Genomic DNA, 27,509 nt, shown 5'->3' with positions numbered 1-27,509 from the left:
TGGTTGCCTATTCTAAAACACTATCAGACTCATGAGCAGGAATTCAAAGATATCTGATTTATTAAAGAATAGTATGCAGGATCACAGAGAAAGCTGAGAATGATGAAAGCGCGCCAAATTCAAACTGAAAAAGCCTCGGTGCAAATGAAACCCCTCCCCCCATAGAATCTTCCCAAGTTCACAATCCCAGGTGCTCCTAACGGCTTCTGATGGTCTGCAGGAAAAGGCCTTGAACAGATAACATAATTCCAAGCACATTCCATTGTAAGGAATTCAGATACAGAGCTTGGTACAAGGTTTCACAGCAGCTCCCTCCCAAACAGAAATGCACGTCAGCACCATGGCATGTGAAACGTTACGATGTATAAACTACATTGAATCAGTGAACATGACACTTTTGGGAATTAGGGATAATTAATTCCTCTGAGGGTGCTTGCATGTCCACACCAGGATTTCCATTATGAATGAATTCCTTCCTGGAAGGACACCCATGAGAGCATTCATACAATCAAGATAGAAGAGTAAATGCTGATAACATCTAGCATTGCTTTGAACTTCCTGTGGACCTATTACAACCAAAGCCTGTTCAGTCATTCCGGGAAATCAGTATAACTATTGTCTAGACAGAATACAGGCAGAGGTTTTCTTTTCTGAAGAAAACAGAATGGCTGAAGCTTTTCTTATTCACAGCAATCAAAGATTTCCCTTGATTGTTATTTTTAGCTGGAAGCAGTTTGGGTGATTGAGTTCTGAGAAGTTTGCTATCAATAGATGAAGAATTGGGCAGTTCTTTGGTAAAATCTGGAAGTAAAATCCCATGAGCTCTGTAGCTGCTGTGCTAATCTTTTAGGGGGATTAAGGCACCAGGCTAGAAACCAGGAGACTGAGAGTTCTAGTCCCACCTTAGGCACGAAGCCAGCTGGGTGACCTTGGGCCAGTTCCTCTCTCTCAGCCCTAGGAAGGAGGCAAGGGCAAACCATGTCCTAAATCTTGCCAAGAAAACTACAGGGACTAGTCCAGGCAGTTGCCAGGAGTCAACAATGTCTCAAAGGCACAGACAGACACAGGTTGCTATGATTTTATGTGGCTTTTCTTGTTTGATTCCTTCCTTTCATATATTCTTTTTCTACTGTTCTGGGTAGACTTTAAAAAATGTATACATACTGTTCCACAGTTGTACCAGAATAGCTTGTCAGGGCAAGAAATATTTGTAACGGCAGTGTATTATACTTTGCCTGTATCTCTGTTATTGAACATATATGTTTATCAAGTTAAGAGTTGCATCAGATTGTTGCAATGTGGAGTGTTCCAATTTGGAGTACCAGCAAATCCACAGTATATTCTATTTCTGTCTCAAGGAATAGATTCGGTGCCCAGAGTATATATGTAATGGACTTCTCATAGTCCGGGAAAGGGGGTGGCAGTTTGCAAAATATTAAGGACCATCAGGGCAGCATCTTCTTCACTGCTGCAGTCAGCAAGAAGATGAAAGAATCTGTAATGGTATGTAGGAAAGACCTTGAGCAAAGAGATGCTGCCTAGGGAACAGTCAAAGAAGAGATAGCATAGCCCACAGCTGCAGGGTGGGTGGAGCAAGAGGCTCAGAAAGGACCCTCCCTAGCTTCTCAGACTGTCAAGAAGACAGTGGGAGATTTGTACTTTCAGACTTGCAAGATTCTGTTAATGTAGCTTTACAATAAAGTAGAATTAATTTCTCTGGTCGTGTTTCCTGTCTGGTCTACCTGGGAAGGCTGACCGAATCCCAGCCCACATGAATTTAACTGATAAATAGGGTGCTAAAGTTCTCATAAACAGTCTCTAAGACTCTGTTACCTAGTCCTGTTTTTCCTTTCAATTAATCTGGCTAATAGGTCTCTGTGAGAATCTAACCTTTTTGGATGTAAGAAGCTACTAAAGGCTTGACAGCAGGATACATTTTACTGATCTATTGGTTTCTGATTCTCTCTCTGCTCGTTTTTTTCTTAAAGCTCTGTCTTTTTTCCCTCTCTCTCTTTATGAATTGGATGTCCCTATCATACTGATAGTCTGGAAAGGAAGTTTCATTCATCTCCCTCTTAAAAAAAAATGGAAGCTGGACTGAAGTTGATGGAGTTTTTAAAGGTTAATAAAAGAACTCCAAGCAGCTAACAATCTTGCAAAGTAGAAGCATGAACCAAAACTTGCACATTAAGCTTAATTATGTTCAGAAAATAATTCAGTCTTCACACAGTAGTTAGATGAAGAGAGAGAGAGGAAAAAAAGGTAGCTTACATTTATTCAGTAGATCTCGATACAAGTGGATTCATAGTAAAAAGCACTTATTCACCACTGGTTCTTTGTAGACACTTTTTGTGGAAATAGAAAGTCTGCGTGCAAGCGAGATAAAAGGACGAGAGCTGCATTCTGCAGCACCTCCTGCTTGCAGATGTGCCCAAGAGGTAATGGAGATTGTTAATCCCCAAACCCAAGAAGGAGGAGGAAGTGGAAATCAGGTGACCCATGTGACACCCCACAAGCATAATAGAGATGCGTTTACTAGAAAGACCCCCTAATGCTTATGAGACAATGCTGAGTTGACCCCTGATAATTCCAATAGAAGTGTGGAATAGTTTGTACAGTGTAATACAGAATACAGTTTGGTCACTAGCAGCTTGAGTAGTAGATTGTTTGAACCAGTTAAAAGTGGAGTCCAAAATGGACTAGTTCAACAATGCTTTAGCAATGGTTTAATGGGAGTAGTTATCCTCAGATAACAGGTTCATTCAGAACAGCCTCTCCTGATTCGTTGTTACCTAGATCTATTGAATTACATTTCTCCCTAATATCCAATTACCATGATCACTCTGATTATTTTACTAGGCATTGAGGAAGAGTGACTTACAATTTAAACTCTCTCCACCAGCATATTCTCCTTTGGCTGCTTTAATGAATGAAAATCAGCGAACAACAAGAAAATAATAGTTGATTCTGCATCTCCAAAAATTTTGACTGAATCATTGGGTATACAGTATGAAGCACTAAGTTGTGCCAATCATTACTAAAAGAAGCTATCATCCATTTCTTTTAGTATACAGGTACTCCTCATTCAGTGACCATTGTTTAATGGTGGTTCAGAGGTACGACAGAGCTAAAAAAATTACTTATAACCTCAAAGTTACGACCATTGCACTGCCCCCATGGTCACATGATCGCAATTTGGGTGTTTGGCAACCAGCTTGCATTTATGACCAGTTGCAGCATCCTGCAGTCATGTGATCATGCTCTGCGACCTTCCTAGCCAGCTTTCGACAAGCCAAATCAATAGGGAACCATTGATTCACTTAATGACCACAGTAAAAATGGTAATAAAATTGGGTCCGGTCATGTGACACCTCACTTAATGACTGCCTCGCTTAGTGACCACAATTCTGGTCCCAATTGTGGTTGTTAAGCAATACCTGTATTTCATTTCAGCTGTGTGGAAATGTGATTCCCTCTGCTGTTGTTGCAGTAATGTACTCTGGTCTCCCCTGTTTGATTAGGAATTTTGGAGCAGATAGGATTCCTGAAGAACCCTGTCTGCAAGCATTCCCTTTCAGACAAATGTTGCAGAAAAGCTAATAGGTTTGTGTGAAGGATAGATAGAAGTGTCACCTTCAATCTTACTTATTGCTCTAATATGTGTCTGTGTGATTATGGGAAGGGCAATATTGAGATAATTGACTGTACAATGAGAATGAATTATCATAATTTTTTTAAACATTTCCCAAAAGCTGGGTATTTCTCAAATTTTGATTTTTAGATTAACTATTAATTCTAACCTTTCATGAGATGCAGATTTGAAAGTCAGAATCTACAGGTAAAATAAAAATGCCTCATAGCTTTTGGATTCTAGATTCCAAAAATAAAACAGAAGTGATGAGAAAAATGCAGAACATTTAAATATATATATTTTTAATATCTTCTGTTACAGCTGTTATGTCAAGAAGCCAAGAAGGACCAGGAGAGATGGGAAAAGCAGTTCTCATTCCCAAGGATGATCAGGAAAAAATGAAAGAGCTTTTTAAAATCAACCAATTTAATCTTATGGCCAGTGACATGATTGCGTTCAACCGAAGTTTGCCTGATGTAAGATTAGAAGGGTGAGTTTATACATTGATCGTGGCATTTAAATGCTTTGTCGATATTTCCGTATATATATATATGTCCAGGTATATAAAATTCGTACCTATTACATAGTAGGAATTCAGGCAGTAATCCCAAATGTGGTTACGCAGCAATCAATCCATTTGAGCTCACTGGGAATTCTGAGCAGTCATGCTGTGAAATGCTATATAAATATCTTGAATTTCATAACTCTGGTATTGGCTTCTTTACCATGTATGAATTATGAGACGTTCATAGGTGGGGAAAGATGTGAGCCAGGGGATCAAAGCCTGGTTTGAATCTTTTCAAGAAACAAATGATTGAATAATTCTGAATCCAAGCACTAGATTTGCCAGATAGAAATTGCTAGTGTGTCTGGAAAAACAAATAAGCATTAGGTATAGGAATGAAGTTGCTCGGAAAATGTGTATATGCAGGTATAAAAGCTAGATAAACTAGGGAATATGTGTTGTTTCTAGAATTGTGGCAGGCAGGCTGTCTTTTATAGGAGACAAGGAAACCCTGCAGGGAAATTATTGATGGAAATGAATATAGGTATTTCATATGGATTGGGGGTGCAGTGCCAGGTATACAGAACTGAAAATGGCGATGAGAATATGTGTGGATTATCTAAGCTGATAGGGGGTGGGGTGGGGGGCGGGGGAGAGAGGGTCTTGTTCATTGTTAGTGTTTCACTGGCACAAATGATGGAATCCAGAGAAGTACCTAGGTGCTGTTGAATATTTGGAAGAGAAAATAGATATAGGTGAACTATACCTTTAAAATTAAATAACCCTGTCAGTGTTTTTTTTTTTTAAATTTGTATTTATTTATTTATTTAAAATTTCTATCAGTGCCCATCTCTCCAGAAAAGGGGACTCTGGGCGGTTTACAGTCAGAATTAAAACACATAAATCACAATATAAATAACTGTAAAAATAGAATAAATATAAAATATAATATCCAGCAACGCAGATCTTGTTAGTTGGGGAGAGATCGGTAATAGCCACCCCCAAGATGAACTGGTGCCCCTCCCACCCCAAACGAGGCAGCATAACCAGGTTTTTAGGTTCTTCCAGAAGTCCAAGAGCAAATGGGCCTGTCTCACCTCCAGGGGCAGAATATTTCAGAGGGCGGGTGCCACTGCAGAGAAGGCCCGTCTCCTAGACCCCGCCAGGTGGAATTCCTTTACCGGTGGGGTTCGTAGCATGCCCTCTCTGCATGACCGGGTGGGATGGGTTGATGTTATGGGGATGAGGTGGTCCCTCAAGTAGCTTGGTCCCATGCCATGTAGGGCTTTAAAGGTGATAACCAACACCTTGAATTGGACCTGGAAGCAAACCGGTACCCAGTGCAGCTCGTGTAGCAGTTGTGTTACATGTGCTGATCTTGGGGCACCAATAACTGCTCGCGCGGCTGCATTCTGGACCAGTTGAAGCTTCCGGATACTCTTCAAGGGTAGCCCCAGGTAGAGTGTGTTGCAATAGTCTATGTGGGAGATGACCAGGGCATGAGTGACTGTTCAGAGGGCCTCTCGATCCAGGAAAGGGCGTAACTGGCGCACAACACGAAGTTGCGCAAAGGCCCTTCTGACCACAACTGCCACCTGCTCATCAAGCAGGAGTCGTGAGTCCAGGAGGACCCCCAAGTTATGCACCGGGTCTGAATGGGGCAGTGCAGCCCCATCCAGAACTAAAGATGATAACTTCCTGATACAGAGGAGCCATCAACCCACAGCCACTCCATCTTACCAGGGTTCAGTTGAAGCCTGTTGTTCCCCATCCAGACCCCCACAGCCCCCAGGCACTGAGAGATGGCAGCCATCACATCACTTACTTCACCTGGGATGGAGATATATAACTGAGTATCATTGGCATATTGATGATATCTCATTCCGTGGTGACAGATGATCTCACCCAGCGGTTTCATGTAGATGTTGAATAGGAGAGGAGAGAGAACTGAACCCTGCGGCGCCCCACAATGGAGGGGTCAAGGGGCAGATCTCTCCTCTATCACTGCCGATTGGGACTGGCCCGGGAGGAAGGAGGTGAACCAGCGCAAGACTGTGCCACCCACCCCCAACTCCCTGAGCTGACCCAAAAGGATACCATGGTCGATGGTATCGAAAGCTGCTGAGAGGTCAAGAAGAGCCAGGATGGATGCACTCCCTCCATCCTGCTCCCGCTAGAGATCATCCAGTCTCTGTCCCATATCCTGGCCTGAAACCTGACTGAAAGGGGTCCAGATAATCCGTTTCCTCCAGAATCCTCTGGAGCTGCAATGCAACCACTTTCTCAACCACCTTTCCCAAAAAGGGAAGGTGGGAGACAGGGCGAAAATTGCTCAGTATAGTAGGGTCCAGGGATGGCTTCTTGAGGGGGTGTACTAGCGCCTCCTTGAAGGCAGCTGGAAACTTCCCCTCCCTCATGGATGTATTAACCATCACCTGGACCCAACCACAAGTCACCTCCCAGGCCGATTTTACCAGCCAGGAGGGTCAAGGGTCAAGATGGCATGTGGTTGCATTTGCAGTCCAGAGGATCCTTTCCACTTCCTCAGGCCCAGCAGGATCAAGCCGTTCCCAGATGACAGGGTAAGTATGTCCCCTCAGCATCTCCCCAGACAGTGGCCTCACCCCAGACTTGATTTTCTTGTCGGAGCAGTGGCAATGTGATCTGAGGGGTGAGTTAGATCTGTCCCCATTGTCATGGTCAGATCACGCCCTGGTGGCCTTGAGATTCTCTGGTGCTGCCCCACTCCGCAGGGAGGCAGGACCCATTCAATTGGTCCGCCCCCGGCGACTAATGGACCCAGTAGGGTTTCAGAGGGAGCTGGGGGTTATACCCGAGGATCTACTGCACAGTCCAACGGAGGCCCTAGCCGCGGCCTGGAATAGGGAGGGCCTTGGACAGGATTGTGCCTGTGCAACCTCTCTTGCCTCATCTGACCCAGCACTCCCCATGGTTTACGGAGGAGCTGCAGGTTTTGAAGAGGATTAAGAGATGTCTAGAGTGCCGCCGGAGGAAGACAAGGACCGAATCTGACCGAACACAAGCTAGAGCCGCTATTAAGGCCTACCTTGTGACGGTAAGAGCGGCAAAACGCCAATATTTCTCCATTCTTATTGCATCCGCAGAATGCCGCCCAGTGGCCCTGTTTAGGATTACCCGATCCCTCTTGGGTAGGGGGATTCAGCGATCCACTTACAGGGCTGTGCGGAGGAGTTTTCTGAGCAGGATAAAATTGCTCAGATTCGTTCTAAGTTGGACTTGAAGCATGAGGCACAGTCTGGGGAGATGCTGAGAGGACGTACTTACCCTGTCATCTGGGAATGGTTTGATCCTGTTGGGCCTGAGGAAGTGGACAGGATCCTCCGGACTGCAAATGCAACCACATGCCATTTTGACCCTTGACCCTCCTGGCTGGGCTGAGAGAGAGTGACTGGCCCAAGGTCACCCAGCTGGCTTTCGTGCCTAAGGCGAGACTAGAACTCTGAGTCTCCTGTTCTAGATATTTCCCTTTTCCATCCATGGCCAATGACTCCAAAACCAGAAATTGTAGATAGAGGAGGACTTACCAGATGGAAGCTTTTCTGGGTCTGAATTCATTACTTTGCAGCCCTCACCCCAGAAAGTGGTTGAAGCCTTGGAGTAGTGTGTTTGTGAGCTCTGTTGTTGTTGTTGGGCTTTTGGTATATCAGATATGGATGTCCAGATGCTTCAGACTTTCTTTCTTTTTCTGTTTTTCTCTTTTTCTAACTGTAAGCCACCCGGAGTTCTGAAATCAGCCAGCTTCTAATATTAATGTAATTTATTTGGTTTTGTCTTAGTGTGATATATGAATTCAGCCAATACAATTGCAAATCCTGATTTATGCCTTAATATTATATATGAAACTGGCCACTGTGGTTTGGCTACCAAATTATGATTAAAATAAATTATGATAGGTGAACCCAACCTCTGCAAATAGATAAATAGCAAGCTGTATAGCATTAAATATATTAGCACCATTTGATTATTTATTTGAAACATTTTATCCCATCTTTTGGATGCTTAGTTTTTTTCCATCCAAAATTGCACTTTTAAAAAAGATTAAAAGCTGTAATCAAAGTTGTGCAATCCTTAATATAGGGTTTTTAAAGACCTGTGTTTGGAAAGGAGTGATTTCCGCTTAATCCCTTTTCTTTAAAAAAAATCCTTGTTGTGTGCTGGAGAAAACACACAATACAGTATATATTAAATAATAAAATATAAAATTAGAGTAAATGAGAATATGAGGAGGGACTGTTGAGAACTGGAATAACTGAAGGTGGAACAGAACATGAATAAGTCAGCTTATTTGAACTTTAAGAATAAAATGGCTAATTCTGCTTCTTGAGGCTCTGTGTATAGAATTCCACAGTATGCATGTTTTTACTCCATCATACCATGCAATGTTGGGTACATATATATTCTGTCACTGTAAGTTGAGAGATCAGATGAGATCCTCTCTACTCAAATGAGCCAAGAAGTTATGAGGAATGAGCCAAGAAGTGACAAAACAGTAAAATGGACTCCCTGCCTTCAAAACAACAGTACCTGGTGTCAGTTTAATGCTCTCATCTTCTTACATAGTGACAAGTTCAAGGGCAGAAATGCAGGGATTGTGTTCTATAGGAAGGAATGTTGTGTAAATAAACATTCACTTAATTATAAAGTATACCAGAAGAGCCACTGGATTTCTAAAAGGCAACTGCACATCAAGAGTATGTCAGTTCTGGATAAAACAAAGCAAACAAGAAATAAAGCCATCTGCTATCAGGTTCACAGTGCCATGCCACTTCTTTTTTTTTTTCCAGAAATGTGCATATCTTGCAAAGCATTGATTTCAGTCCCTATTCCATGTGATAATGTTTGTCATTAGAGAAAATTCTTCAATTGCTAATTCACCTAGGGGCAAATTATGAACCAACCACCCCTGAATATTACCAGCTGACCTCTCATTTTCTCCTCTTCATTTGCAATATAGGAGCAATTAACTATTCTATATACATTTCAAAAGGACAATTCAAAATTATAAATATTATTTCCAACCTAGGATTGTGACAATCGAGACCCAGTCCATATGCTGTACCAATAAAGTGTTTGAAGATGTTGTATAACATGGGGATTGTTTTTTCTTCTCCAAAATTGGACTTAAAAAAAAAGTTAATAGCTGTAATAAAAGTCATGCAATCCTTATTACAAGGTTTTTAAAGACCTGCATTTGAAAAGGAGAGATTTCCACTTATTCCTTTTTTCCTGCTTTTAAATCCTCCCTGTGTGCTTGGAGAAAGTTGTTAGTGTACCTCATTGGCAGCAGAGACTACCTTGTGAAATGAGTGTAACTCTGTTTTCTGACTTAATGGTGCAAGGCTGTTCAACCATGAAATTGCTTTCTTCGTGTAGTTTAGCTCCTCTTTGCGTGGACAGCCACAGCTAAGAAAACCTGAGAGCAGCAGTGACTGCAGCAACTTGGAGAGCCAGTTGACATTAGGGAAAATTTGGGCATCAGAGTGGTCATTATGGTGGGCGGCATACAGCCTAATCGCCAGTCATATCTAAAAAGCAAATGTGTTTGTTTTATGGCATTTCTCAGCTGCCTGTTTCAAAGGGCTCTTAGTGGTAAACTGCAAAAATAGTCCAGTGACAATAATTTATGACATTAATACTTAAATAACCCCAAAAATTGAAAAAATATAAAATGCTATCATGATATTTTTATGTTTAGTTGTTCTGTGCATACTTGATTCTTTATGGAGCATACACAGTATTCTTCAATATCCTTGACTTTTCTTACTTTCACAACGGCTACCTTTCCTGAATTGACTAATTTCTTCTTCCTGCCTCATCAGTACATTCATAAGAGAGCAAATTTTAACCACCATCCTTCATCACCACATTTGTGCATTGCTTCTGGATCTTGGGTGGGACAAAACCTAATATTTAGAGAAGTAGGTGAACACATTTAGAAGTCTCTTCTGTGAATTGTACAAGAAAGAATTGGAAATCATGGTATCAGTTTGTACCATGTCACAGATAGGGCAGCTAAGAACAAAGAAACTATTCTACATCAAACAATCCAACAGAAGTCTGATCTACTCAGTTGCACAGGGAAGAGTTATTGGGGCATGTTAGATAGAATAAGTTGTGATTTTATAACAAAAGCTCTTCTCTCCAGCCTCCCCATTATATTTCAAAGCTTTAGGAAGGTGTGATTACTTAGATGTTTTTCACTACCTTGGAACTGCTGTCAGAACCGAAGCGGTGAATGTGAATTTGCCTTTAACTGGAATAATTATATGAGGTGCAAGATATGCATCCTGGGTGTGTATCAGATATTACATAGCCTTCCTAGTTGATGAGATGCAGGCAGCACTATGCTCAAGATACTATCTAGACTATAGATCCTAATTGCATAGAATATGAGTATGTTTGAGGTAAAACTGGTCATTGGTACCCTGACCATGACCAAGACATGCTGTCCTTAGCATTAGCAAGAAATGTTGCATGTGGTATGGGTACAGCTAAGGCCAGTAACTTAGTCTTTGTGCTCTCCATATTACTTAAAAGCATTTTGATAAAGTCTTGATTAACCAAAGCCCTGATAGGCAGCAGAGGTCAATATTTACTGACCCATCTGTGTATAATAGATCTGGAAAGGAGGTCTGATACTGTGGAGTGGAATTGATGAACGCATGGAAGAAGTGAAGGTCAAAATGAAATGAATGCCAGAGTAAGAATTGGTTGCTGTGTGCCGTTACGAAAGTAGGAATCCATAGGTTGGTGCAGAGGCATCCTCAAGGGGAAGGGGAGGAAAATGGCAAAAATAATACTGCACCCCACCCCTTTTGTACATGCATTATAACATTGCACAAATATACTAAAGAGGCAGAACATTGCAGTGTAGTGCTTTTTAATCCTGTAGACACCTCTGGGTTGGTGACAGTTGCACATTATTCTCCAGTCCACTGGGATAATAGAACAACCAGAGGTGAGTTTTCAAAAAAAAAAAAATGTGCAAAATTCTGAATGAATGCAATACCCAGGGAAAATTATTCTGCTACTTGATAGTTTGTTAAATGTGCCTGAAAAAGTGTTTGGCAGAATTCTCAGTGAAAGAGTACGAGAGGTGAAATGAGCAAAATTGGGAAGTGCAGTGCAGCTTTAACTCTGGAGTGCACAGACTAGAATTTTGCTCTTCAGAAGGTGATTGAGAAAGGCATGAATATAAGTAAGAAAAATTACTGTACATTTGTTGATTTAGAGAAAGAGTATGATAAATACAGGTAGTCCTCACTTAACAACCAATCGTTCAGCAACCGTTCAAAATTATGATGGCACTGAACAAATGGTAGTTATGGCCGGTCTTTGGGGTTTCTGGCCCCGCACCTTAACCACTACACCAAACTGATTCTCATATTTCTGTGGTACATTCTGTTACTTGAGTATTTTGACTTGCAGTTAAAACTATAATAGAAGTGTAGCAACATTGCTGCCCAGAATGTTGTTCATTGGCTTTCATGGTTGCTGGTCATTTCTATACCCTAGTTTTACTTGGCACTTAAAAAAAAAACCCTCTAACATAAATATATCCATATGTATAGCTCATATGAATATATTTAAAGAAATAATTGCATCCGTATTCAGTAAAGTATCAAGAAATGATCTCCTTTTGAAGACAGGAAACCCCCCCCCCCAAGCCTATGTTTCATGCTAGGTATGTCACACACTGTTTACTCGGCATATTTATACTAAACTATACAACACATGAGACATTGTTTCAATTGCCCTTTTTTCCCCCCCACATTCAGAAATTGTATTGACCAACACTGAAGAGCTGTTGGAACAGGGGGTAAAGTTTATCCAGGGAGGTGAATGGGCAGTCAGAAGTTTGCTAGTCACTCATTTTTTAAAGGAATCTTTCCCCCAGATCCTGAAGTCAGTTTTGTTTACTATATTCCGAAGTAAAACATCCACAGGCCAAAGGCAAAAAAGTTGTTATATCAACATGTATTATCAGAATTCATGTATGATCAGATGATTATCAATTAATTCAGGGTTTTTTCATTTGCCCAAATGTATAAAAGAGTAATTTTAGTATATTTCCTTATTCTTTTATGGAATACAAATGGAATGGAACAAATGATATATTGGTACCTGCTGATAGTAAATGCAGTCTTTGTATTGTGAATATATTATTTCCAGAGTTGGGGGAGTAAAATTTGTATGTATTACTTGACAAAATTAATTAGTAGATAGTAAATAGTAACATCTTGTAATAAAAACGTACAAGCAGATATGTAAGCAATCACTTTTCTTTTCATAGCTTGAAAATCTGATTTGTCACAGAATTTTTGTTTTGATTCTTGCTTTGGCATTCTTGACAGAAATCCAATTTCAGGAGGAAAATGAAACCAGCACACCTGTTATCTGCTTTGTGAAGTGCAACATTGAAGGTTGTGTTAAACCTATTAGTAAATTCTGAGACAGAGAGGGAAACGGAGAATGATACAGAATTTCGCCCCTTTGCTAATTCCTGCTAACTTAATTTCTGAATATTAAAATGCATTTATTTATACTATTTCTAGGTTGCCTGACTCCCAACGTGTCAGCTGGGCACCTTACAGATAAAAGTAGAAAAGATACAAAACACAAAAAAGAATCATGAACAGCCCTATGACTGTGCCTATAGCCTATAAAAAGAACTAATGTAATATTAGGACACTGAATTGTCTCATTAGGTAGTCTTTTTTCTAATTTTCTTTTTTAAACAATAACATTGAATGAAACGTACAGGTAATGATTTCCAGATCTGCCAAAAACTTGTTAAGATACAAAGGAGGGACAGACAGCATTTCTGAAGATGATACCAATACATTCAGATATACCAGTTCCCAATTTTGACTGTTTTTAATTCTAAGTGTGATCAAGAAATAGAGCAAAGGGTACAGATATCACAAGGAAGAAATTAGGCAGATAATGGTGCCTTGGTTTTTGTTCTCAGTGATACCCATTCTACTGTGTTGCTCAAAATAAAAAGACAGAACCAAACTGACATCTTCCTCAGATTCAGGAAGCCATGAATGACTTTAATGGAAGGCATTTTTGACTTCTTCAGCGCAATCGCTCATAACAGAAAGCATATTCTTCTCTTATACAAATCATGGCCTCTATTGGATACATTGTTTATTGCCTTCTAATGGTGAGATGGGACATTTGTCATGATTTTTACCATAACATCATGGAATTGTAGAATACATTCAAAACATTTTGATTTTCCCAGCAATTTTCCAGGTTGAATACTGGACAGGGATGGGGTAAATGCTTCTTCTCTATTAAATACATGTCTTATTAGTTAATTGTGTTTTTTTTTTCTTTTAAAGAATGTATTTCTATGATGTTGAGATTAAGAAACCATTCTTATTTTATGAAGAAGTACAGTTGGGATAACGTGCCAAGAATTTGCAAATTATCCATTTTACTTATTTCAGAGATGGAAGGAATAATTAGCTTCTTAAAACGTACAGTATTTTTAAATCTGAAATAATCCTTCATCTCTTACCTTGTTCATACTCTGGCACAAAAGCTTTTTGAGCTTTTAAGTAAATTAAATTCTTACATACAGCAACTTCTGAAAAATTAATGCTGTATTCAGAGTTCAGCATCCCCAAGGAAAGCTTGATATTCAAACCCACATTTGGAGCATGTCATTGTTATGAACAGTGACAGCTGAAAGTGTGAGTGAATTCTCTTTGTTCTTAGAAACTGCAAACCTATTTATAGCGCATAATAGAACACGAGAGAGCCATTTCCTTGACACATTTCCCCATCTATCTTCTCCAAAATATAAAAATTGATTGGGTGCAGAATATTTTGGTTTATCGAAGAAGGCAGTGTTGACTCTTGGTGACTGCCTGGACAAGTCTCTGCAGTTTTCTTGGCAAGGTTTTTTGGAAGTGGTTTGCCATTGCCTCCTTCCTAGGGCTGAGAGAGAGGGGCTGGCCCAAGGTCACCCAGTTGGCTCCATGCCTAAGGTGGGACTAGAACCTCATGGTATCCTGGTTTCTAGCCTGATACTTTAATCACTACATCAGACTGGCTCCCCCTAAAATTCTAATAATTAATACGGGTAGACCTTGCTTGATGACTGCCCAGTTTAGTGACCGTTCAAAGTTATGGCATTGAAAAAGTAACTTTATGACCAGTCCTCACACTTACAACCCTTGAAACATTCCCACAGTCACATGATTGAGATTTGGGTGCTTCACAGCCAGCTGGCATTTATGACCGCCACAGTGTCCCGTGGTCTCATGATCACCATTTGTGTGCTTCGCAGCTGGCTTCTGACAAGCAGAGTCAATGGAGAAGCTGGCAGTAAAATCGCAAGTTGCGGTCACGTGATATCTTGCTTAACTGTGGATGATTGACTTAATGACCATGGCAGAAGTGAGGTCATAAGCCTGTTGTGGTCACATGATTTCTCATTTAACAACTGTGTTACTTAGCGGCAGAGTTGCTGCTCCCAATTGTGATCATTAAGCGAGGACTATCTGTAAAATTAACTATTGCTAATAGTAATATTTTAGTTAATTATTATTATTTAATAATAATATTAAATATAAAAACATAAAAAATAGTTAAGAGCAGAGACATCACACTGACAACAAAGGTCCGCATAGTTAAAGCAATGGTGTTCCTGGTAGTAACATATGGCTGCAAGAGCTGGACCACAAGGAAGGCTGAGCGAAGGAAGATAGATGCTTTGGAACTGTGGTGTTGGAGGAAAATTCTGAGAGTGCCTTGGACTGTAAGAAGATCAAACCAGGCCATACTCCAGGAAATAAAGCCAGGCTGCTCACTTGAGGGAATGATATTAAAGGCAAAACTGAAATACTTTGGCCACCTAATGAGAAGACAGGACACCCTGGAGAAGATGCTGATGCTAGGGAGAGTGGAGGGCAAAAGGAAGAGGGGCCGACCAAGGGCAAGGTGGATGGATGATATTCTAGAGGTGACGGACTCGTCCCTGGGTGAGCTGGGGGTGTTGACGACCGACAGGAAGCTCTGGCGTGAGCTGGTCCATGAAGTCACAAAGAGTCAGAAGTGACTAAACGAATAAACAACAACAAAATAGTAATATAATACTAATAAATACTAATAGTTACAATTTAAATAAGGAATATTTAATATTGTATATATTAAAATTAATTATTAATGCTGCATATTCTTTTGGTATAATTTTTTTTTAAAGTCTTGGCTTGGGCGTCTGCTATAAAAAAGATTGACATGATGAACTTATAGTTGTGCCCAAAGATCTTGAATATTGCATATAGATATATAGCAGGGAATGTATAATTGATTGAAATGAAACTGCTGAAAATTCAAATTCTGGCTAGTTTTTCAAAATCTGTTATTCCTGGCATTTCCAAAAGTATTTGATTTAAGTGAATTAGAGACCTGGTTGTGGCCAAAAGGCTGGTAATTTGTTTGATGACATAGGGCTTTCAGTCTCTTTGAAGGGTGGTAATTACTATTACTATTCCAGTGTCGAAGGTCCCCTCAAGAGTGGTCCCTTTTGAGGTGCAAGGGAGCTTTGGTACCACTAGTCTTAAAATTAGGAACTTTGTTATATGTAAGATAACAATTACCTTATATCGTACTGACATGAAACCTGGAAATCATATATAAGCTCAAGTATTTAATTCTTGTTTCACAGTAAAAGAAGTACACTTGCTTGAAGACATTCTCTTTTATATTATCACTTCTCACATTTGCACTGAAAATGGTTTCTGGCATCTTGTGACCATTGCCTTAATGAAGAGTAAATGTAGGACACACACATATACACACACATTGATTTGAAGCCCATACAGTTAATAAATTCAATTAACTATATCTGAATAATTTTGAAAAGTTGGTATTTTAATGTTCTGTCTGGTGCATGCTCAGAAAACAATGCAATTTAATATTTCATTTTTTGGAATTGCATCGCTATTAAACTAAACTCAGGAACATTATGTGTCTGGAAGCGAATATGGAAAAGTTGATCACCATAACCTTTGTATGAAGCTTTCTGTTATGCAGCATTTCCTATTTCTTAGCCAGACATAGGACACCTATTTAGCACTTTACTGCTTATATTTATTAACAACAACAACAACAACAAAGACTTTGTAGACTTTCAAAAGTGTGCAGTGTCTTAATTTTGATATCACAGACTTCACTAGTGATCTGTGTGTTTCAATGCAGCCAGGATATACATATATACAGAAACATCGCTCCTGGACTTCCGCAATGAACTAAAAACCTGGTTGTGTCAACATGCCTTGAGCAGGAAGGGGAACAGTTTTTCTTGGGGATGACTAGTGCCCTAGAAGGGCCCTTTGTACTCACGGGTTGAGACACAATCTTAGCCATCTGGATTTTATTACGTTTTAGATTTTTATTGTTTTTATTCATATTTGTTGTATTTGACAGCACTGAATTTTAAACTTTGTTTTTGTTGTAAACTGCCCAGAGTCCCCCCTTTTGGGGGCAGATGGGCGATGATAAAATTTGATAGATAGATAGATAGATAGATAAATAGATAGATAGATAGATAGATATGGGTGTTTTATCACACACGTTTTTAAGTACTCCATTCCCTTAATTTACCCAACTTTGGAGAAACCCAACTCTCCTATATTTATGTGGGCAGAAGCATATACTTATACACTTTTTTTTTTTGATAAAAATTTACTCCTTGCATTTGACCACATGCAAATCATGTTCTCAACTAGCAACATGGCATCATCTGCAAACGAAAGTACATGTACATTTATGTCCCCCAACCAACATACCTGTAATGTCATCACAAGCATTCCTCCTCCATTTATCCACAAATAAATTAAATAACCAAGGGCCATTACATATCCTTGTCTGTCTCCCTGCTCAGTGGTGAACCATATGGTAAGCTTTCAGTTTATTCCCACACATTCTTTACTTCCACCATATACTGGCCTTATTCCTTTCAGCAACCAATCTGCAGCTCCATAGTCACTCAAAACATTCCAGTTTCAAACCTATATATTAATTTCACCTTCACCCATTTCTCAATGTCCTACTGACAGCAGAACTCTGGTCTTCCCATTCCCTGCCCTGCATGCAGCTGCCCTGCTCTGCACTTCTTCCTCCCAATTCTGCTCATGCCACCATTTGTACCTTTCCAGTAAGAATCCTGCCAAACACTTTCTCGGGCAAACTTAACAGATTAATCTCCCTATAGGAGTTGCACTCACCATTACTACAATTGGTTTTATATCGGTGAATAACATTCTTCCTCATCAGGCAGAGATGCAGTTCATGCACCCATAACAATTACAACATAAGAAAAAGCATAGCCATATTTTATGAAAAACATACCCAAATGTTAGTGTTTCTGTAATTATACCATCTACCATCTACAGCATTTCAAATTTTCACAGTTTATAATTTCATTGTAATAATTTGGTATTGGATATTAACATCTATAGTATTTGTTTCAATTCTGCTCTTCAACATAGCATTCCTATACAACTCTCTAAAATACTCCTTCTAGCAGTCTTTCACATCAGTTTCATCCAAAGTCATTTTGCTTTTATTTTGAATTCCATTAATCTGCTGGAGCACCTTGTACAGCCTTTTTCACCCACTTCTGAAACATTTTATTTCAATCAAAATCACTCTGCACTTTCTCTGTCTCATTTAATCATGGCTGTTACTTGTTCTCTTTGACTACATATTTGCATACATCTATCTTTCTGTCTTCTATCTTACAACAGAATATATTTTTCTCACATTTTTTGGCAATAATCATTCTGTCCTGTGCAGTTGTGCAGGTTGTGATTGGTTGCATAGACAGACACTTTTTGATAAGATTGTATCCACACTTGCAGTAATCAAATACTCAACTATCACAGGAACAACCCAAAAGCTGAAAAGAACCTGTATAAAAATCCTCTACAGAGAAGCTAAAATGAACAGCAATAACCCAAAACTCCAAAAAGCAGAATAAGCTATCTAAATAACGATGTCTATGCAACTTCATCAAAAATTGTCTACCTACACAACCAATCACATCACAGCCAGCACAAGCCAGGAAAAGGATAAGCCTGTCATATCTCAAAATATCTGAGAAACTACCAAGTCCTTACTACAACCCTTTGACATCACAGTAGCCCATAAACCAACAAAATGTTTCCAAAGCATCTTAAGCAAGCCCAGATCCAATAGCCAAGTAAGACAAAACAGGAGTCATTTACAACATACAATCAAGGACTGAAAACCACTGTGTTGAGCAAACAGGTACAGTAGAAGATTGGCAGAATGCATCCATGAACATAAACGTTAATTGAATCAATTATGAAAGCTCCCTAAATTCACAATGCACTGATTAGTTCAAACACAATTTCAATTGGGAAACAGACATTTTAGACCAAGCCAGATCCCAAAATGCAAGAGAATTCCTAGAGGCTTGGCACTCTGACAAATCAGCCGTTAACAGACACACTGAGAAAAGCTTCATCTATAAACCATTCAACCAGAGTCACCCCATAGCACATCCTTCCTCATCACATACCTCTTAAGCAACATCCAGATAAGCAGGAACCAATACCAAACAAACAGGAACAATACCCCAGTCAAGGCTGGTAAGACCAACTACCACATAGAAATATCCAGCAAACTCCACTTGCCCGTGCACTGATCATGTTACCTCATCTGGTAATGAAAGGTCAGCAAGAAGAAAAGCAAGCACCAAGACCCCAACAATTCAACCCTAAGCTACATATATTCTCCATGATTGCAAACAAATAATTGTTTTCACTCTGCACCCATCAGCTTCCATATGCTATATACTTACATCCAATTTCCATTCATTCCACTCTGCAGTTCTGCTTTCACTCTCATTTCTTCAACTTCCACCTCTGTTTGATTCTTCCCTGCCAGACCTGTCCATTGACCTTGGTGAGCTGCCAAACCCTTCTGCAGGTGACAGGGAGGGCAGTGATTTTGACGGGGAGGCAGTGTAAAAGGAATTTACAACTGACCTTGGGATAGAGAAGAAGTGAGCAATGATGTCCTGTCCTATGAATTTTTGATGGAAATGCAATATGACTGCCTTTCTGGTTTAAGCAAAGTCTGAACTGGCCATGGCTGCAAGATCACACATATGCATGCTGTTTCCTGCACAAGTCCAATTCCCTTTTCCTTCCCATTTAACTTAACACACATTGTAATGCACCAGATGTCAAAGTACAAAGGTGCAGCACCTACAGAACACATTTGCCCCTTCCTTCACACTCCAGGAAAACAGTTCCAGTTCAGTTTCCTGTTTATCAGTGGGAATGTTGTTCTTGTGGAGGCCCACATTTGCTCTTCTCAGTGGTTGATAATCTTCTTGACCAAGCCATAAAATCAGAAAAAGGAAATAGCTGCATGAGAGAGGTCCAGTCTGTCTGGTAGCCACATCAGAAATGGCCATGGAGGTGTAGAGTCCTTTAGTCCCATAGGAGAAAATGGTCCTGCAACAGGCCACTTAGAGCCTAACAGATTGCCTATCTCCAAAGGCTCCTCTTCCTCTGCACTAGAACATATTTATGGGAGATCTTCTGCTGAAATAGTACAGAAAATACAACTTTCAAGCTAGAACACCTTGGACTGGCTTTAGCCTGAGCAAGCTGCCTATGAGATGGAGGGTTTGTTGTGAGGACCTGTCCTCAGCAAACAGAAAGTGAAGTGTCTTTGCACCATGGTAAGGGTGCTGTGTGGATAAATTCTTTGTTGACTTTAGCAATCTTTTTTTAATTTACATTTGCTCTAACATTAATGATGGCTAAAACTAGCTTAGCTGTCCTTTTAATCAATATTCATTCATGAACCCTTGATATTTGAGAAGGTGAGACTCTTAAAGATATCAAAATTAAACAAGCCATGTCAGAAAGGAAAAGAAGCAGAGAAATCCACAAGGGGGGGGCACAATATGATAGGTGTGATTGAAGTCCCACTCATTTGTATGGGTGTGCAACATTGATACACATACTAAGTGATGGGGCTCCATTATACAGTCTCCCCTGTCAACACCCCCAGATGCACTTGAAAAGATTAGGTAGGACTTACTTATTTATATGATTTATGTGGCCACCCAACTCAAAAAAGTGGGACTCCAGATGGCATACAATAAAACAATTGAAATAAAAACAAAAACATAGTAGTCAAACACATAGTCAGGGCACACCAACATGTAATACATCTTGCAGGATGAACTTCTCTGACATCCTGACCCCAGTGCCCAAGGGAACAGCTGGTTCTTCAGGGCCTTCCTGAAGGCTAACAGGGCTGTGGTCAGTCGAATTTCAAGAGGGAAGTTATTCCACAGAGCAGGTGTCGTCATGGAGAAGGATGCTCAGTGCCTGCTTACTCAAAATAGATTAGCAGTGTTATATTGGCAACACACCTAAATAATAGACAGCGCTATGGCCCTATCCTTTCAAAAAAGACAATTTAAAATTTCCAGTTCTGTTAATCTGAACAGTTGTAAGATCAAAGAGATGTTCACATTTTTAAGGTTCTAAAAATCCATTGGCAGTATAGCAGATTAGGTGCTACAAAAGGAGTCCTATAAGTACACATACCTTTTATTTAGGGCCTTAATTTTGAGTACCATGGTTAACTTTCTGAAAATAGTGCAATCAGTACCAACCAATAAATTATCCCATTACGTTTCAACAATGCTTGTTCTTGACCAAAATGATAACTGCTGCTGCTACAATTACCTGTAGTCACTGTGGTTTCTCCTTGCTCCAATAGTTTGCTTCTGTTGATGTGATGTATTGTCTGTTCTTGCATTGGTAAAAACATCCGTTCAATTCTGAACGGAGTAAAATCACAATGGAAGAGTTTATGGTCATATAATTTATACATTGCCAAAGGCAACAATAGTAAATAGGGATGTAGCGCACTCTGTTTTCATGTTATTGATCCTGGAAAATGTGATTTCTTCACATTTGAACAGCAGTAGTTACTTCATATGTATTCATAAATCTATATCTGACAAATATATGGGTTCCGTAGGAAACCATTTCAATGATTAGAATATTGTTTGGAATAAAAATGGATTATAATGTCCTAAGAAAAAGGAAAATGCTTATTCTTTGTTTTTTGCTGTTGTCATTTCTTCTCTAATAACAGTCATTTTTCTTTTAATGAGCACTTTTTTAAAATCACAGAAAATAAATCTTTCTGCTATTAAGGAATATAAATTGTGGAAGTATTTTTATAATTTATTTGTCAACATCTTAAACCGTAGCACTGAGGTTCAAGATCATGGTACTATATAGTACAGAAGATACAGGGTGTTAAGTTCTTGAATTTTTGGAGCTTTAATTTGTATTGCTGCCTTCTATGTTTTACAAATACCTTAGGTATAAAGATCATACATCTTGCTTTCCATGCAGTGTTTGGTATGTAGGTGCAGTCATAGTAGTCTTACTGTATCAGGTTTTCTGTTTTCTCCATTCTCTTGCTGCCAGTTTTTATTTTCTTTCCACGTTGGTTTGGCACACTTCTTCCCCATTCTAGGAAAACTTTTAAGAATGGTGAATCCAAAGCCATCTGCTGTCCACCAGGGAGCAACTCTTTTTTTGCTGTCCTCATTGTCAGAACGCTAAACAATGGAACGGCAGAGAGATCGGAGGATGCTGCATAGGCACCAGAGAAACTATGAGGGTGGGCCTCCTGCTCTGGCCAGGCTTTCCTTAGCCCTAAGCCCCACATGTAAAATCTGTCATCATTTTATCCTTCACTAATTGTCTCAAGTATTCATCATAAACAATCAAATCCACCACACTTTTAGGTTAGTTATTCATTTCTCTGCCATATCAACATATGAGTAGACTTATGCATAAATCACTTATTTAAAATAGACTTTTTTTTAAAGAAAAACATTTTCAGCTGAAACATTTTCATTATTCAATCTCCTGATGGCTCAAACAGGTTTTCTGTCTTCATTTGTCTCATTCCCATCCATCCATTCATGTCACTTAGCAAAATGACCTTTTCCCTTGGGTTTCATTCATTTAGAATGTGCACTGTTTTTCCAAGAAGTCCTTTCTCATTCTTCCGTTATCATCGTTCACTAGAGTATAACATGCAATTATCACCAGCCTATGGGTTCCTATTTTTATAAATACCCACAATAGTCTAGATGACACCAATGAATAGTTTCTGGAATATGTTTTCACTCTTTCATTTTCTTGCATATATTCATCAATTCCATTCTACAAGATAAATCTACTTTCATTTTGATGTATTATATTGTCTCCCTTCCTCTTAGTTTCAAAAACACACAATTTATCTATTTTTATTTCTTTCATTTCATTAATTAATGCTCTTTATCATATACTTCTCTTCAATTTCCCATGGTATAGTTGATATCACGTTGGATCATAGATATTTGCTTCCACTGCCCATTGTGGCTTTGGTCACTTGAGGCTTTTACATCTCAGTAGATAGGAAGGTAAAGAAGGAAGATAAAAAAGATTACCAGCCTTAGTCATTACTGAGGAACATTCTCCGCTAATGGTAAGGACTCTACCTGTTATTTTTAGTATGATTTAGCCAGTTTGCCATAAGTGCCTCCAGAGTCTAACTGAATTGGATGGTCATATTATTCTGTGCAAGGATCTCTAATCTAAAAACTACCAGGTAAAAGTTACCATACTGTTGCCAGAATCCCACCAACTTGGAAGTAAATGCAACAGGCTCAGGATTGTGGTAAACTGCAACAGACTACAAATTGTGGTAAACTGTTACGTTTTGGACATGGCACAAAAATCACTTAGTGTAAAAGAGAAGCAAAGGCTTCTGATTGAGGAAGCAGCTTACCATAAGGAAGAGAATCAAAATTACAATCCCAGAGTCAGGGATGCTTTAATCTTGATTCATGCACTGAGCAGGGGGTTGTTCTTTGTGGCATAAGTTATCCATTCCAAGTCTCTGATTCCATGATTCCTTCCATTAAACCATGCTGGAGAAGGACAGGGTCCAAGTCTCACCCTGTGTTATTCCAACATAAATCATGGCTAACTATGTAGTATTTATTTATACAGAACCTAATTTCAAACACATTGCACATGAATAGGCTCTTTCCATGCAATTGGGGACATAAGATTTCTTTTTCTTTTGGGTAATTATTTACCTTTGACTTTTATGTGTTAAGAGCTCTTTGTCTTCAGTTGTGAGCATTCAAATCCATATTGGAAAAGTTTGAAAAAAACATTAATTTTTAGTATGTCAGAGGCAGGAGAGCAATGCTAAAACATATGGTCTTCAGCAGATACAGTATATGTATATATATGCATATATTTTTGTTTGACCATTCCCTTTAAGAAAGAATAATTATGAAGAGGAAACACATGTTTCCATTTATTTTCTTGCTTCTCTTCTGCTGTGGCTTTTCTTCTGGTGAAGATTTTTTTTTCATTTCATTTCATTTCATTAATTTAGAAACCATGATTCTTATATTCAGTATTTAGTAATAATAAAGCATATTAATAAGCTAGTTTTCATGAACCTTCAAGTTAGTATCTCTTTTAGCTTCTTTAGCTCTTTTATTTGTTAGCACTGTGCATCTTTTTTACAGGTTTGAAAGATTAATATCCCACTTTCATTCTTTCAGCATGGAACCTTGAGGCCTAGCTGTTGACACCTGATTAACTTGTATGTCGTTATTTAGTGCCACAGATTGAATTTCTGAATACATTCTCTGTTGCTTCTTTTCTTTCCTTTTTTCCTTTGACAGATGTAAGACAAAAGTCTACCCTGATGAACTACCCACCACAAGTGTGGTCATAGTGTTTCATAATGAAGCTTGGAGCACTTTGCTTCGTACAATTTACAGTGTTATCAATCGGTCTCCACACTATCTACTTTCTGAGATCATCATGGTAGATGATGCCAGCGAAAGAGGTAAGAATGTCCAGAAATAAAACTCATAAATATTTGAGTAGTATTATGGAGAAGAGATAACTTTTCTTTCTTTGAATCCTTTCTTTAGTGCTACTTAGCAAATCATGTAAATCCAGGCATTGTCCTGGATTTTTTTTTTAAGAGAATGGCTAGAACAGTGGAGAGGAAAACACAGTTTAGAGCCTATTTTATCAGTGTAGACAATGATTAGAGAAAGAAAGGAATGTGTATTGATGGAGCAGATGTTGGCAGATGCTGGGAAAGCCTTTAGCCCAGGAGAGGTCAACAAAAGTCACACACCAAGCATTTCTATAAAAAATAATTTATTTACAGAAAGCAAAAACAAAAGCAAAACATTTAAAGGACTTAGCTCTCATTGAGAGCTACCTGGCTTGCTACATGCCGGCAGAGAGAGAAAAAAGGAAGTGAAGAACAAGTCCGGGCAGGTCCTCCCCCCAGGCTATTTTGCATGAAGCACGTGAGAGGAGACAATCACTTGCAACCTTTCACCCGGCCAAATGATTAGGTATAATAGTAGCTTAATCTATTAGTAGGAAAACCTCAACACTCCCCTTTTTACACTATAGATTAAGTTGCAAACCAATCTTCTCTGACAACTCTTTGTGTCTTTCCATTCACATTACCATTATCTCCCCTTTGGTTTAACAGAAAGCTACCATCCTTCCTGTGTTTTTCCAAACCTAGGTTGTTATAATTTTTAATGTGAAATGGCTTTTCATGCAGGCTTCAAAATCAAGCCTTTGTTTTTCTGTTGATGTGAACAGCAGCAAATCATCAACATAAATGCAGATACATACAGCCTTGTTTGTCCTTCTTCATATATACACAGGGATCTGCTTTTCCTTTTTCAAAACCAAAATTCTGCAGTTTTTCATCTACTTTTTGGTTCCAGGATCTAGCAGCTTGTTTTAACCCATAGATTGACTTCTGCAGTTCACAGACTAGATTCTCCCCTTTTTCATAGCCAGGGGGTTGCTGCATGTATAATCTGTGGTCTAAATCACCATAGAGAAATGCAGTTTGAATGTCATAGTGGTTAACTGACATTCCCTTGAGTGCAGCAACTTTTAACAGTAATCTAATTGATTCACCTTTAGTAACTGGTGCAAAAGTCTTGTCAAAGTCTAAATCTTTCCTTTGAGTGAACCCTTTTGCAACCAACCTTGCTTTATATTTTTGGATTTTGCCATCAGCATCCCTTTTCAGTTTGAAAACCCACCTACAACCCAGACAGCGTTCATTGGGAGGTAGATTTACCAGTTTCCATGTTTTATTTTCTTTCAAGGATGCTAATTCCTGTTGCATGGCAGAATGCCAATTTTGTGCAATCTCAGGTGGTAAAGCATTCACTTGTTCTAAAGACTCAGGTTCTGTGAATATGTGAAAAGCCTTTACTGTTTCAGCCTGAAAACGTGATGGAGGAACGCCTTTATTACTCCTCTGAGATCTGCGAGGTAATACAGGGCTTAAATTTTGACTCCTATCACTTTCCTGAGAAGCATCTGTCTCATCAGACAGATCTTCAGTTTGCTTTTCTGATTTAATGTCCTCATCAGGCAAAAGATCACCATCAGCAAGTCCTTGCTGTTCTCTTGTGGTGGTCAGTTCAACTGGAGAGCTAGAATTTAATCTCCCCCAGTTTTGTTCAGCAAAAGAAGCGCTTTTGCTAATTATTAATTTCTCTCCCATTATGAACCTGTAGCTCCTCTGGCTTTGTTCATAGCCAACAAAGATGGCTTTCTTTGTTGTGGGGCCTCCTTTCCTTCTCTGCTGTTTTGGAATGTGAACCCATGCAGTGCTACCAAACACTCTAAGATGGCTTACCTTTGGTTTCACACCATAAAACAAATGGAATGGAGTGTCCTGAATCATAGAGTTATACAACCTGTTCTGTACATAACAAGCAGTCGATAAAGCTTCTCCCCAGAACTTAAAACATAATCGTGAATCTTTTAACATGCATTCCATCGCATTTTGCAAGGTTCTGCCCTTTCTTTCAGCAACACCATTTTGCTGAGGGGTGTACGGGTTAGAAAGAATTTGTTCTATCCCTTTTTCCACTAGGAACCTTCTGAATTTGTGAGAAAGGTATTCTCCTCCTCTATCACATTGGAGTGCAGATACAGGCCTAGGGAATTTTCCATTTGCCCATGTCACAAAACTTTTAAATTTCTCAAATGCCTCATCTTTATGTTTTAAGATGTAGATAAATGTGTATCTTGAGAAATCATCAATGATGGTCATTGCATACCTTGCTTGTCCAAGACTTGGAGCAAAAGGACCAATAATATCAGAGTGTACAATTTCCAAAGGTCTAGTTGTAACTCTGTCACTGTGCTTACTCACAGGAGCTTTTAGTGTTTTGCATTCTTTGCAAACTACACAATCTAAGTATTTATCACAGGGTTTTATCTTTAGGTCAGCACACAGCTGTGGCATTTGTGCTATATACTTGATATTAGCATGACCAAGTCTCCTGTGCATCAGGTGTACACATTGGTCATGATATGGTGTGTTGCCAACTGCAGCCTTGCAGCTTGGCTTCCTTGCATTTTGCACAATGTACAAGGAGTCTTTTAACATACCAGTAGCACACAATTTCCCATTTTTACGTATCTCACAACCATTTTTCTTAAATGTTATGATATACCCTGTTGCAGCCAATTGTGCCACAGATAAAAGGTTTGATTGTAAATTTGGCACATACAACACACCTTTTACAGTTTCTCCTAAGCAGGATAAATACAAGTCACCTTGTCCCATAATTTTGGTGACAGACCCATCAGCCAAAGATACACTTTGTCTTTCAGTTTTAGACAGTGACACAAAAGAGCTTTTACAATTACATAAATGACAACTGGCCCCAGAATCTAACACCCATACATCAGAATTACCCTTCTCAGCAACCTGTGCAATTTGGGTTGTCTGAAGAGCCTTCTTCTGTGTTGCCCTTGTGTTCTTCTGCTCTGTCTTTCTACTCTTGGGTCTCAAGGCACAGTCTTTCTGCAAATGTCCAGCTGAACCACAAGTGAAGCATCTCTGGCTTGCTAGAGCTGTGGCCTCAGGTTCCTTTCCCTTCTTTTCCCTCATTTTCTGGTCTTGCAGCTTTCCAGAAGAGATGGGGGGGGATCTTTCCTCTCTCTTCTCCCATTCAGCGAGTAAGCGCTGTGTAACATACGATGGGGTGAGGTCTGCTTCAGGCATAGCCTCCAGGGTACAAATCAGCATGTCCCACGTTGCATTCAGTGAGGACAGGAGGATATAGGATTTTGTGAGAGGTGTAAATTCCATTCCTCTCTCCTGCAACTCAACAAACAGCTGCTGAATATAATGCAGGTGCTCAGGAAGGGTTTCTCCTTC

At 39.4% G+C, this 27,509-nt stretch overlaps 1 protein-coding gene across 2 annotated transcripts in view; it reads left to right on the top strand.

Annotated features, from left to right (window-relative positions):
- Positions 1-27,509, top strand: part of GALNT13 (polypeptide N-acetylgalactosaminyltransferase 13) — a 199,108-nt gene that overhangs the window by 80,216 nt on the left and 91,383 nt on the right. For both annotated transcript variants that reach the window (XM_063318363.1, XM_063318364.1), the window contains exons 3-4: positions 3,953-4,121; positions 23,962-24,128. In XM_063318363.1, coding sequence (XP_063174433.1) covers positions 3,953-4,121; positions 23,962-24,128 — 336 coding nt within the window. The remainder of the gene's footprint in view (positions 1-3,952; positions 4,122-23,961; positions 24,129-27,509) is intronic.

This window comes from Candoia aspera, chromosome 1 (assembly GCF_035149785.1).
Source record: "Candoia aspera isolate rCanAsp1 chromosome 1, rCanAsp1.hap2, whole genome shotgun sequence".
Taxonomy (NCBI): domain Eukaryota; kingdom Metazoa; phylum Chordata; class Lepidosauria; order Squamata; family Boidae; genus Candoia; species Candoia aspera.
The sequence above is the reverse complement of the archived record's forward strand: the minus strand, read 5'-3'. Positions and strand labels throughout refer to the sequence as shown.